Source organism: Anabrus simplex, chromosome 2 (genome assembly GCF_040414725.1).
Source record: "Anabrus simplex isolate iqAnaSimp1 chromosome 2, ASM4041472v1, whole genome shotgun sequence".
In the NCBI taxonomy this organism is placed as follows: domain Eukaryota; kingdom Metazoa; phylum Arthropoda; class Insecta; order Orthoptera; family Tettigoniidae; genus Anabrus; species Anabrus simplex.
In genome coordinates this window covers 848,892,511-848,906,630 of record NC_090266.1, presented here as the reverse complement: position 1 = coordinate 848,906,630, position 14,120 = coordinate 848,892,511, and the positions used below count along the sequence as shown (strand labels likewise).

Below are 14,120 nucleotides of genomic sequence, written 5' to 3'. Positions count from 1 at the left end.
TAGTTTTTGTTCTCTGATGAATTACGTTGGATCTTATATGCAAGCTTTATTTTTATTTTTTTCATTTTCTTTGTCACGAAAAGCCAGGGGTTCTAATAAGCGAGGGGGTCTAATACACAAGGAAATACAGAACTATATATTTAAAAAAAACTTTTGTGCTCTGATTTACCTTAGGGCTTATTAAATTAACTGTAGGAGAGCTTGAATGAGTTTTTTACAATTGGCTTTACATTGCACCAACACAGATAGGTCTTATGGCGACGATGAGGTCGAATATGTTGTAAATACATTCCTTATTTATTGTTTATCGTTCTCAATGCAATTTTATTTTGGTGTAAATAAATATCACAGAGATACGTTCACTTCATTGCATAAAACCACTTTGTCACCAAGTCTATTCCTTACAACACGTAATTCCCACTCAGTTCGCTTAATGACTACACAATGATACACAATTACACACAACACTATAACATTACTGTCGATTCTGATAACTATAGTAAGCAACAGTCCACACACTGATTGTTCACTTTACCATCACAAGGCAAGACTGACAACCTTCTAACTCACTTAAGTCGATTCTGACAGGTACAGATAACATCCAAAACCTCAACTCACTGTAACACTCACAGCAACACACTCTGGCCTCACAGCCTGTCAGTTCGATATATATACCGTCTGACAAACAATCTAGAAATATCGACTTCTTAAAATGTTCTTGCAACACACTAAATGGAACATACCCGAACATACAAGGAACGATCAATCAACTGGACTCTCGATTGGAGAGCATTTCAAATATTTTACAATGTGTTGAATGGTGGAACATCCCTCAAACTCTATCATATTAGTTATACGTCAACACGGAAATGAAAATCATAACCTATGATCATAACCTTTGATGGAATAGATCAAACTCAAATATTCCATTACATATACACAAACCACAATGACAAAGTCTACAAAATTCCTAATGTTTCTACATGTATCTGGATAATAAAACATTACAGTAAGTTTCCAGAAACTTCCATATGTATCAGAATGATAATGGATTATTATAGATTTGCCTACACGGATTTTGCAGTTAGACGTATTCACAATATCTATTTGAGGCAATACAAATTTACAATATACTTTGCATTTAATAAAAGACAATTAAAATATATCAAACATAATGACTGAAGGTTTTACAAGAGTTAGGTTATGTGTAGGATGGCGTACATACGACATCTTGTAAATATGTTCCAAATTCAGAGTTGTCTTATATTCGAGCCAATACGGCAATAAATCCAGAGATGCCAACTTTCAAGAAAGGTAATTAGTAATGCAGCCGTGAGGGCACGGGGGATGGGGGGGAGGGGGCAACCAATCCCCCCCCGAGATCTCACTAACTTACACATTATTGAAAATCAGTGAACAACATACAATTCAACCAAAAATAACATATTCAAAGACTGGCAATATAAACACTGTATGATTCTTACCTGCTAGAGGAACAGGTGATCTGCAGTGCCTATCTGAGTGAAGGTTGAAGGATCATTTCTTTTGTTCAGTACTGTAGTTGCCCCCTTAGCAGCTTGAGGTTCCTGTTTTGTAAAGGTACACTGGTGACAGGCTTTTTCTTTTGATATGTGCATCTTCCACACTAAAAGAGCACGTAACAGTTCGGTGTTCATATTAGCACGGAATTCAGTCTTATTCTTCCTCACCAAACTAAAAACTCTTTCCACTGGAGCATTGCTATGGGGTACTAGAAGAATAGCCATCATTAGTTTACTCAGTGAAGAGTACTTCCTCATACCTGAAGCATCAATGATCTTCGATATTTCAAACCGAAGTCTGTCGGCCATTTCATCCTTGTGAAAAGGGAATCCATCAAATTAGAAACGACTAAACTTCTGATGACAGAATTTCAGGAAACTGGTCAATCAAATTCTACTGATAAGAAACCCTTTGATTTCCTCTGGAAAACATCAGCAACTTCAGCATGCTCGAGAAACTTATCCCTAATTGGCCATTTGTTAACAATGTACCCACATGTTTTTGTACAGAACAGTCTCACTTCGGAATAAAAGTCTTTCAATGTAGTTTCGTCTAGAGAAACTGCCCTTATGTAAGCCCTTGTGTTTGCCCCAATGACCAACTCGCTGTCACTTTTCTGAACTTGCCAGAACTAAATTTCACATCAAGCAAATTATTATTGGACTCTGGAACAGAGGATGCTCTCACAAAACGAACAATAAGGTCACTGAAAAATTAATTTAACTTTGAATGAAGTTCATGAATAAGTGGTGTCTCATGTTGGAGGAATACATTTGGAAGAACAGAGCTGAGAAACAAAAGGTAAAGCTTAGTAGATGGATTTTTGAATTGTTCCTTAACTTCCAGAAATTTTGAGTTGGCCTTGTCAGAATATGATTCACAGAAGAGCATTTTTGAAGGGTTCCACTGTTCTAAGACCCTTGATACACACTGTAGAAGAGATAACCACCTGGTAAAAACATATTTCAAGATTCTGTGTGGCTTTTCACGAAAGACTTCCTGGCATACCTTTAAAGCGTTTTGCCTCTTTGAACTCTTGAGCAAATAGTAATAAACATAAATTAAAAACTGTTCAATATTAACATTTACAAGAGCACTGCACCCCTCTTGAGCAGCTACGTGCACAAGATGACAAGCACAGCCTTGCACACGAATATTAGGATTTTCTTTACAAATGAAGGAGCTCACACCTTTCGGAACACCAGTCATAGAACTTGCATTATCACATGCAAAACTTACGCAGTTATCCGACGGAATCCCCCTCTTCTTCAGTTCATCATCCAAAATATTGAATATTCCTTTGCCTGTATTGTCGCTGGATTCCCGAATTGTAAGAATTATCGTTCTAATTTGTGTAGATTCCTCATCGAAAAGCGTCATATAGTTACTGCCGTCTGTTGCCACGGCAAAGGGCTGGGACTTCATTAAATCTGTTAGCTTTCCCTCAACTGTAGAAGCCAAAGTTTTAACTAGCGCTCCCATTTTTGTTCTCGCACAACCGTACTTCGAAGCTATTTTCGAATCAGGAAACATTTTCTTGAACGAACGTCCCGCATGGTCACTGCAAGCTAAAGGCAGGTTGTGCTCAAGAAGACAAGTCGTAAACAACAACTCCGCGTTTGTTACTGAGCTTTCATCTTCCAAAGATTTAGCAAATATGGTTAAATTTTTGTTTGTGTCCCTCATCTTAACTGTATCCGTATGAATTTTGCTAGCCACATGTTTACGACAGTCGTCTCGCCCACCATGCGCAACTGAAAAATCGTGGCTACACACACTACAAAACTTGTGTGAAGGAGATTTTGAGGAACGAAGTAAACAGGGCCATTCTTTCGAGTATGCCTCCCTGAATTTTTGAACGATATTTATAGTAATGTTAATGACTTTACGTCCCACTAACTTCTTTTACGGTTTTCAGAGACGCCGAGGTGCCGGAATTTAGTCCCGCAGGAGTTCTTTTACATGCCAGTAAATCTACCGACACGAGGCTGTTGTATTTGAGCACCTTCAAATACCTCCGAACTGAGCCAGGATCCAACCTGCCAAGTTGGGGTTAGAAGGCCAGCGCCTCAACCGTCTGAGGCACTCAGCCCGGCTGAACGATTTTTGGTTTCTTATCAGCGTCACTGCTCGTCACGGAAACTTCACCACACGTATTTTCCTGCACAAGAAATTGCTTCATTGTTTATTTCAAACTGTTCACATTTCGTCACACGCGGTTAGTATATAAATACTAGAAGAGCAATATTTGTTAATTTGGCAACCTAAATTGCAATAAATACTTATTCAACAGTCATGCACACAGTATTCACAATGAAACAGGTTTGCCACCACCGCCGCCACTTTGCCGCCAAAAGAAAGACAAGATACTTGCATGGTAGTCTGATCACGTGACGAACAAAGACAACAACTCAGCAAGATATACCACCTCACAGGTGGCTGGTTTTACCAATACTGGAAGCGTACACTGCATTTGGCGCATGGAACTCTAAATATTCTTAAAAAAGGATTACTGAGAAATCTGAAAAGAATATTCTGAGACTTCAAGCTGAAATGGCATTCCTTGTGTATTTTTTTGAACACTTCATACACTTACACTTAAAAATCAACAAAAAATCATAATTTGTGGTGTTTCATTCGTAAAGGAATTATGATGGGTAATTCGTAATTATAACGATTGAATCGTAATAGTTGGCATCTCTGTAAATCGTAGCCTAGTATAATGAAATTCAGTTGATCTGGATAAGAACATAAGTGCAAGGACTTCAGCAGATTAGAAACATGTAACAACAAAATCAAACAACAGCTAATAAATGAACTTCTTACTTATTCTGTTCTTACCTGTTTTTTAATAGCAGGTGCTATGTTCAGCTTTCTTCCATTCAGTACAAGTGTCTCCTGAAAAGTTCAAAATAAAATTCATCAACAATAAGGAAACAAATTCCTTTCAATGTACAAAACAGCCTCTAATACAACTGTTTTCCATACACAAGGAACAATTACTTCAAAAGTGCTTTGCAATGATGTTTATTTCAAATAAGAACTTGCAGATCTGCATCAACAGACTTACAACCAGACACTGTACATCTAGGTTAGTAATAACTATTACTGTAGTATTTGTCAGTATACAGGCCAGAAACCCTGGATAACACCATCTGATGAAATGGTATATGTTAAATGGATAGGGGTGCTGTAGTTAGGGGAAACAAAATCGTGATCTGGACTTCGTTAACTATCTAGACATATTACTTTTCTGTCCTTAAAACATATCTATGACAAAGTGACTACCAACAGTCCTGTAGGGTATTCAGAATCAATGTTTCGGATGATTATTATGAAAGCAGAGGTGCCAACCTTTGAAGTGGACTATCAGTAATCGTCGTCCACCCACCGAGAAGAATTTCGAATCAAGTCCAAAGCATGCTCCTTCCTTCTCGATAATGACACCCCCTTTGCCCTTCCCTCTAGCAATCTATTCAAAATTACATCATATTAAACAACAACATTTGCACATATCCTGCCAGTTCTGTGATAAAACATTCCTTGTAACTTGTTTCTCATGCAGCAGCTGCTTTTCAGTGTACTTGAAGCATCCTCCCCACTGTGATGGCATTTTCATCCTCTGAACCATAAGCGATTCCAGTAAAGATGTGCTTAATGTAGGCCTCACTTCTTTCCAGGTACACTTAACACAGCAAATACAACATTACTGAAGCATTTATAGTGGAGAAGGGCAGCGCCTGAGCTGCTTCATTCACAATGAATTTTACAATGCTCGTGGGTAGCAAAGGAAGTCACGATCGAATAGGTATTGCTGCCAACTCACAAGCATTGAAACAAGGATGATTTAGGAGAAAGGCTTGAAAGGATTGAACATTTATCCTTTTCCCTTTTTGTTCGAAATTATTTTTTGACCATAATTCCGTAATCGCGAGGTGAAATCCGTAATTATCACGAACAATCCGTAATAGTTGCCACCTCTGTGAAAGTCTTCACACCATACATTTTCCGCTAGCAGGTCAAATGAAATTTATCACCACAAATCTTTATACTAACCTGTTGAACCAAACGTTGAGCTTCTTCCTCTGTCTCAAATGTAACAAAACCATAACCCTTAGAGACTCCAGCACGATCATTGATGACTTTAGTTGTTTTCACATTACCATATGCTGAAACCAGAAAGGAGAATATTTACCACATATTGCACAATACAGTAATCTTGACAGATTGAGCTGGGAGGGATTGAGGCTAGTTCAGAACTATGACTACAAAGAAAGAAAGAAAGAAAGAAAGAAAGAAAGAAAGAAAGAAAGAAAGAATGTGGGAAGACATAGCCCCCTACCCCTGCACTATTTACTATTACAACAGAATGAAACATTTAAATTAGCTATCAATGGTTCAATTATGAAGTGAACTTCATTCTTTGGCTAAAACAATTTTCAAGTCCCTCTACAAACCTATTCGGATTCTTTCCAAGAACAAAACTATATAAAAAATATATTTCATAGGAAGTGTCTTTAATTGTGATAGTTATGATTTAAGCATAATATTCCATACAAATTAGTAAATAATATTCTAAAATTCTTGTTCTTCCTCTTCTTTTTCCTCTCTTCCTGAAGATGAACACAAACGCAAAGTCCTCGAGTAAATGGAATTACTATTATTTATAAGCTTCATTTCCGTATTGATTGGTATCACTGTACAAAAATAATATGAGTCACCACCTTATCAATACTTCCAAACTGGTAAATAAGGTCAAGACCGGTTTCGATCCCTAAAGGATCATCTTCAGTTTTTTTTTTTTTTTAAGTTGGTGTTTTTTAACAGAGTTTTTAAGTTCTTTTGGATACTGTTGGTTGGATCTTTACTGTTGGTTGGATAGAAAACATAGGTATACAGAAACAGAACACCCTAAATAAGAAACACAACGCATTGAAGCAATCACAAAATCAACATACACACAAGTACACACAGAACAGACAACATACTACTGCACCCACTGAAAGCAACCAACATGAATTCCATCCACCAGTCAAAAATCTAACTAATACAGTGTTCAATGAAGCAGAAACTACTATACTGAGCAAGGGACCGAAACACAACTGGAAAAATAACTCAATTTTAGAAAACATCACCACTATCATTAATGAAACGGAAGATGCCTTAAACAAAATACCTCAAGAACAACAAAATGAAATCAGATATGAAATCAAAAAAACATTACCACAATATATTACTAGAATCAACCAAGAAACCTACAAACAGGACATCACAGACCAAACACAAATTAAGGAACTCAAAAACAAAATCCAGCAAAACAACTTACTAGTAACAAAAGCAGATAAAGGAAACACTACAGTTATTATGGATAAAGAGGAATGTATAACAAAAACAAAAACTTGTTTCCAAGATGAAACCTTCCAAATTAAGAGTAAAGATCCAACCAACAGTATCCAAAAGAACTTAAAAACTCTGTTAAAAAACACCAACTTACAAAAAAAAAAAAAAAAAAAACTGAAGATGATCCCTTAGGGGTCGAAACCGGTCTTGACCTTATTTACCAGTTTGGAAGTAAATAAATTAGTGTAATGATAAAGTGGTGACTCATACTATTTTTGTACAGTAAATGGAATTAACCAGACTTAGCTAAAATCCCCAGCCCAGATGAAAACTGAATGAAACCCAATACCCTCTGTACTGAACGACAAGAAGCTGGACAACATGGACACTATGTAAATAAAACAAAATAATCACCTGAAAATAATTGCAACAACTCCAACTCAGTTGTTCCAGCCGTAAGACCACCAACAAAAATGCGATTAGGGACCATTGTTCCATACTTAGGAGCATTGTTTGATGGCCTATATGCAAACTGCGACATGTGAGACGAAGAGGGTGATGGGCAACTTGACGAACACTCCGTTGTGCTAGTTGACGACTGAAACATTATCATACATTAAATAGTTTTATAAAATGAGAAGAAAAAACTTCAATGAAATTTCATCAAGCAAATTATCAGTGATTATTAAAAGAGGTTTTAGAAAATAATAAATACCCGGACAAAAATCTAGAGGCCTGTACTGCAACAGCCAGATAAATAACTGGTTTGAGTCTATAATCGGTGAGCGTTTGATTAAATTGCAGCAAGCAATCGCGGAGTTAAAGTTAATGAGTCACTTGTCAATCAGTAATCTTTCAGTTCTTGATACGTTTCCAGCACTTCACTTTCACCTAAATAAATTGTTTTCTTTGCTTTTTAATTCAGGTTACATTAATTATCCTTGTTCCTCAAGATAGTACTTAATGGTTAATGTCGTATCACCCTACCCCTGGGATTATCTTATGTCTCTCCTTTTAAATATAAATTCTGACCTAAACTTTCATTTCTGGTCTGGCGCCCGATCACCTTAGAGGGGAGAACCAATGTAATTTTGGATGGATAACCACAGATTAAAAGTAATAATTTGAAGTATCAGAAACTATGTTCTATAGCATGGCGATTTAAGGGCACGTCACAATCAGATCTTTTAAAGTAGTAATTGGTAATATACATATTGTCGCCCATCCGTGGTGCAAGAGCGAGTCCACCACAACTTTGTTCGAGGTGATTCGTACGTCGAATATGGACGCTATGGAGGTTATATTTCTTTGACTCCATAAATACTTATTACTAAGCATTTACTCTAAAGTGAGAAGTGCTTGCGAGTTAATATTCCAATGTCTTGAGAAAATAATAACTAGGTACTTATTAAATTAGCAACAATATATTGAATAATTAATAACAAAATCACCAATCCTCCACCATATGGATCCTACTTACTAGCGATATCCAGGTTTCTCAAATTATTTAATATCATTAAAAAATTGGTGGCAATGATTACGAAAATAAAATTTCCTTTCGCTGTAGCGCACAACCTCTTCATTAGTATTAGTGAAAAAAAAATTATATCATGTGGTAGGAATTATTTGATAAGGTACCACTTTCATCTTGCCTTTTGTGTCCATGTAACATTCTCAGTTCTTTATTCTCTACAACAAGTTTTGTGTTTAGTTAGATATTCAATTTATGTTGAAGTCTCCTCAGATGTGCAGATTTCAATCCCAATTATTTTCTTGACTGGAACTTTTGCAAATAGCCTCATAAAAGTCTCACATTGGACTCTAGTAATACAACTTCAAAATAAACAGTGCTAAACAAACTAAAACACCTAAGAACAGGTATACCACCGCACTTACGAGGACCGTTTTTTTTTTTCAACCTCCGGAGGGTCATAAATGAAAGACACGTGTACGTAGCCAAATGAATTTATTACCAAATATTAGGTACAAATGTGGTTACTTTTCAACATAATCACCATGAAGGATGAGGCATTTGTCATACCTGTGCACAAACTTTTCGATCCCGTCTGCACAGTATGTTGCCGCCAGTGAGTTCAGATAGGCACGAACGTTGGTTTGAAGGTCTTCAACCTCCTGGAACATCTGCCCTCCCAGCCACTTTTCCAGTCCCGGGAAGAGGTGGAAGTCACTCAACGCTAAATCGGGCCTGTACGGTGGGTGGTCAAAAACGTCCCACCGAAATTCCTCCTGCAGAAGTTGTTGGGTGACACAAGCACTGTGAGGGCGTGTTGTCATGAATGAAGAGGATTCCAGACGTCAGCATGCCTCGTCGTTTGTTATGTATGGCCTTCCTCAGTCGTAAAGTCTGGCAATAAACAGCTGCATTGATTGTAGACCCCCGTTCAATGAACTCAACAAGCAACACACCGTTTTTGGTCCCAAAAGACTGTAGCCATCATCTTCCTTTCGTTGAAGGTTTGCTTAAACTTCTTCAGTTTGTTTGGTGAGTGCGTGTGCATCCATTGACGTGATTATTTTTTTGTTTCGGTGGTGATGTACAAAACCCAAGTCATCGCCAGTCACAATTTTCTTACACAAATCGCCACCTTCAGCCTCATAATGGATAAGAAACGTCAACGCTGCTGCCATCGGGCGACTTTTGTGGTCATCAGACATCATCTTCGGAACCCATCGGGCGCACAATTTCTTGTAGCGCAGGTGTTCTGTTAGGATCTTGTAAACAGATGACCTCGAAACTGCAGGAAATTTCTCACACAACTCGCTTACGGTAAACCTTCGGTTCTTGCGACCCTCCTGGTCAATTTGGTGAACAATGTCATCCGTAGCGACAGACTTGCGTCCTTGCCCCCCTTCATCGTGAACATCGGTCCGGCCTTCTTTGAACTTCCTGCACCATTCACGCACACCACCATCACTCATAACGTTTGGACCGTATACTCGACTTATTCATCGATGAATGTCAGCTGCACTATTCCCTTCTGCTTGAAGGAAACATATCACACTACGCACCTTATATTTGGCGGGAGCGTCAATAGTAGCGGCCATGTTTCCGTGCCAATACCTCGGCTCACACTGGTGTGAGGAAGTTGGCTGTGACCATGGGTAGAGGGGAGGACTTGCGCAGCCACCTTCCATGCGCGAACAGTTCCCACAGCTTGTGTGGTTCTTTACCTGTTTACAAGTAGCTTTACGTCGCACCAACACAGATAGGTCTTATGGCGACAACGGAACAGGAAAGGGATAGGAGTGGGAAGGAAGCAGCTGTGGCCTTAATTTGCCTGGTGTGAAAATGGGAAACCACGGAAGACCATCTTCAGGGCTGCCGACAGTGGGGTTCAAACCCACTATCTCCCGAATACTGGATACTGGCTGCACTTATGCGACTGCAGCTATCGAGCTCAGTGTTACTGCATCTTCTACATAATACCATAGTTAAAATTTGTTGGTTATGTGCAAGTAAGTATTCATCTTCCAGATTGCAAAACTGCAGTCTATATATCTGGATGTTTATCTGACAGTCACAGTGTAGGCCCTAAATGTAATGGAGAAAAAAATTAATTAAATAACAATAATGTATTAAATAAAACAACCTCCTTTTTCTACCAATTCTATCACACCTGTGGGGTCGTGGGTGCGAACTGTATCTCACATGTTGATTTGACCCTGTTTTACAACCGCTTGCCCTTCCTAATGCCAAGCTTACGTGGAGGGATGTAATCACTATTGCATGTTCCTGTAGTGGCTGGTAGTGTAGTATGTATTCTGAATATTAAATGTCGGGATAAACACAAACACCCACTCCCCGAGTCAAAAGAACTGATGAGAGGCGATTAAAATCCCCCACCCGTCTGGGGATCGAACCCGGGACCCTCTGAACCGAAGGCCTCAACTGTGACCATTCAGCCAATGAGTTGGACAGTAGCATGAAATGCTCATTGCAAATTAAAGGGAACAGAAGACAGGTATGCTACAAAACAAGTTGTGTACTTATTAAAATGACTTAATTCCACAGACTTTATACGTTTATATTAGCGATATTTGAAAACCACATGAGAAAAATAGAGTATAAGCATAAATAACAATGTTGACTGCTATACCCAGTTGATATAGATGTTGATTCCTATAGGGGAATCAACATCTATATCATCTGATAGCCAAGCAGGCATCAATTTTTGGCAAAGAGACAAAGTCTCCCATAGTGTATTGGCACTACCGGTGGCTCCAAGTAGCCTACGCAGTGGCCTCCATGGTATGCACTAGCCAGTGTCTTGGTATAAGTGTGCTAGGTACCAACTGATGAGCCCAACCTAGCGAAACGCTGTCAACCAGGAATGAGCTAGCTGGAAAATTCATAATGTCCAATAACGGACCATTTATATTGGTATTGTTACACCCAGAGTCGAAATGTGTAATGTGATTTCCAGACTGCAAGGATAAATTGTTATTTCATTATTATGTGGCATAATTCATTCATAAAAACCAATGACACATTTCACTGTATACAATAGTAAATATTGCACATTCGAATTTGCCCTACTTATATACGGAAGACACACTCTAGTGAGTGCGCCCAGCACACTCTGGTGACATCATAGGGAACCGATCCCTCGCAAGCGACATTGAGTGCGACTTCAGAATCGTACGAATCGATTCTCGCGATTCCAGGTGTCATTTGCGCACATCACTAAGGAACAGTCCAAGCATCTGCCTGGTGTGAAAATGAAAAACCATGGAAAACCATCTTCAGGACTGCCGACAATGGTGTTCGAATCCACCATCTCCTGGATGCAAGCTCTCAGCTGCGCACCCCTAACTGCATGGACAACTTGCCCAGTGGGGTAGCGTTATGCAGGAATTACGTGAAGGCAGATGAAAATACAAGAGGAGGAGGATAAAGAGAAGGTGGCAATTTTCCACGTTGGTACCAACAAAGGAAGGCAAGCAAGAATATGTACTAACAATATTTGGGTATGTGTGGAACCTGGTCATGGCAGTTTAAGTAAGAGATTTTTATCAGTGGGATGCTGTGTAGGAGGGATACTGGAAGGTGATTGGGGATTTAAAGGAAACCATGGGATGGTTATGTGAGAAAGTGCGAGTAAGAGCTGTATTACTGTAAGGTGGATGGGATATCCGGATCTACTTTCAGATGGCCTTCACTTGAACTCTACTTGTCCTATGATGGTGCTTCTCCAAATGTAAACAGAGCAGATCAAACAATCCCGTCGTGCCCTTGAAATTAGTGCCTGGTAGATGTTCTTATTTTATGTACCGGCACAGTGAAAACCTTCCCGTTCTCCAGCCAGATACGACCTGTCAGTTCAAATAAGCTATAGTTCAAGGAGCAACTTATTTTACATAGGTCTTATGAGGTGGAAAGCCCGTAACATGGTGAAGGAAAAGCCTAAGATGTTAACCGTTTCATTTTGAGTTAATTCAAGGGATCAAAGACTTTTTTACACAAATTTTTAAAGTGCTTCCTCAACAATAACAACCAACACCTATTAATGTTCTTTAGATAAGTATTAAGAAAAATGTTTTTTTGTGTGTGTGTGTGTGTGTGTGTGTGTGTGTGTGTGTGTGTGTGTGTGTGTGTGTGTGTGTGTGTGTGTGTGTGTGCGCGCGCGCGCGCAATATTTTTAACAACTTTAACTATTTGTGTTTTTAGTATAAGTTAGGTTAATAGATCTTAGAATATGAGGAATTTCTTTTATGATGTCAAGTTTGCTGATTAAGAGAATGGCCAGTGTCTCAAAACATATACGGATAATAATTGTGTAAATCAACAAATTACTTGGTTGTCTGACAAGGCAATTAACCGAAGGTACGTGAAACAATCTGTGACTGCTATCCAAGCATATTCCAATGGGCCGCGTTACTTGAGGAGAAGCAGCGTATAGCAAACTGTTACCATTGTTGAATACGCAAGGATAGCTCGGATGAAGTTGGCATCTATCACAAATTTGCAGCATACGAAAGGAGCATTTGCTGGCGCCTCAGGTGTAATGGCGGCACACCAGACTCGGGGAGCAGGCTAGCAACGGGGCTTGTACGAAAAGCTCCCGTCGCCAACCTAACCCCGCTGTGGTGGATGCTGTTCAGCATTGCAAGGACACATGGTCTTGCTGAGCCGTATGCTGGACTGCTGTAGTCTAAGCGGGATAAAATATGTGCCCTATAGAATCGTACGAGCACCGTGTGGTCAGCACTTCAATTAGTGCTGCTAAGAAACTTCATGATTTTCAGCTTCCTAGTGCATTGCAATTTTAACTGCCGCACGTGTGGCTCCCACGATAATTTACTATCCAAAAGGAGCCCAAGAAATCGGTTAGTGTCAACTACGGGAAGAGCGGCATTTCCTACATAAAGTTCAGGAGGTGGGTGAAGAGAACGTTGACGACAAAAGTGGACAACAGAGGTCTTTGCGGTGGAAAACCGAAAGCCACGTTCTAAGGTACACTGCTCCACTCTCCTAATAGCTTGCTGTAATTGTCGCTCTGCAACTGCCATATTACGCGAATTATAGTACAGAGCAAAATCGTCAACGTATAGCGACGGTATTACTACTGAACCAGCAGCAGCGACAATACCGTTTATGGCAATCGCAAACAGAGTGACACTAAGAAACGATCCCTGTGGGACTCCATTTTCCTGAACGTGGTATTGCGAACACGTCCTCCCTACTCGGACAAGGAATAGACGGAGGGACAAAAATTTCGGAATAAATACCGGCAAATTACCTCAGAATTTCCATTGATGCAGGACTGAAAAGATAACATATCGCCATGTGGTACTGTATGCCGTCACTAAGTCAAAGATAACAGCTACCAAATGCTGTTTGCGGAGAAACGCATCCTGGATAGAGCTCTCCAGGCGTACCAAGTAGTCGGTGGTCGATCGAGCGGCCCGAAAACCACACTGGTACTCGGACAAGAGTCCTTGTTTCTCCAGACACCACACAAGTCAGCGATTTACCATTTTCTCAAATACCTAACACAGGCAGTTTATAAGACAAATCGGTCTATCTTCCTGCATACTTCGGATCTTTGTCAGGCTTGAGGACAGGAATGACGATGCCCTCTCGCCACCGAGACTGAATCTCGCCCTCTATCCAGATTTGGTTGAACACGCGAAGGAGATGTAGTAGACTATCATCACTAAGCTGTTTCAATATCTGGTTATGAATGTTGTCTGGTCCAGGAGACGTGTCCTTGCAA

At 39.6% G+C, this 14,120-nt stretch overlaps 1 protein-coding gene across 11 annotated transcripts in view; it reads right to left on the bottom strand.

Annotated features, from left to right (window-relative positions):
- Positions 1–14,120, bottom strand: part of LOC136864508 (protein boule) — a 350,930-nt gene that overhangs the window by 231,006 nt on the left and 105,804 nt on the right. For all 11 annotated transcript variants that reach the window (XR_010859321.2, XR_010859320.2, XR_010859322.2 and 8 more), the window contains exons 4-6: positions 7,297–7,480; positions 5,599–5,711; positions 4,384–4,440 (exon numbers count right to left, since the gene is read on the bottom strand). Coding sequence is in view for 8 of the 11 variants with exons in the window: in XM_067141569.2 (XP_066997670.1) it covers positions 4,384–4,440; positions 5,599–5,711; positions 7,297–7,480 (354 nt within the window). In the remaining 3 variants the exon portion in view is untranslated. The remainder of the gene's footprint in view (positions 1–4,383; positions 4,441–5,598; positions 5,712–7,296; positions 7,481–14,120) is intronic.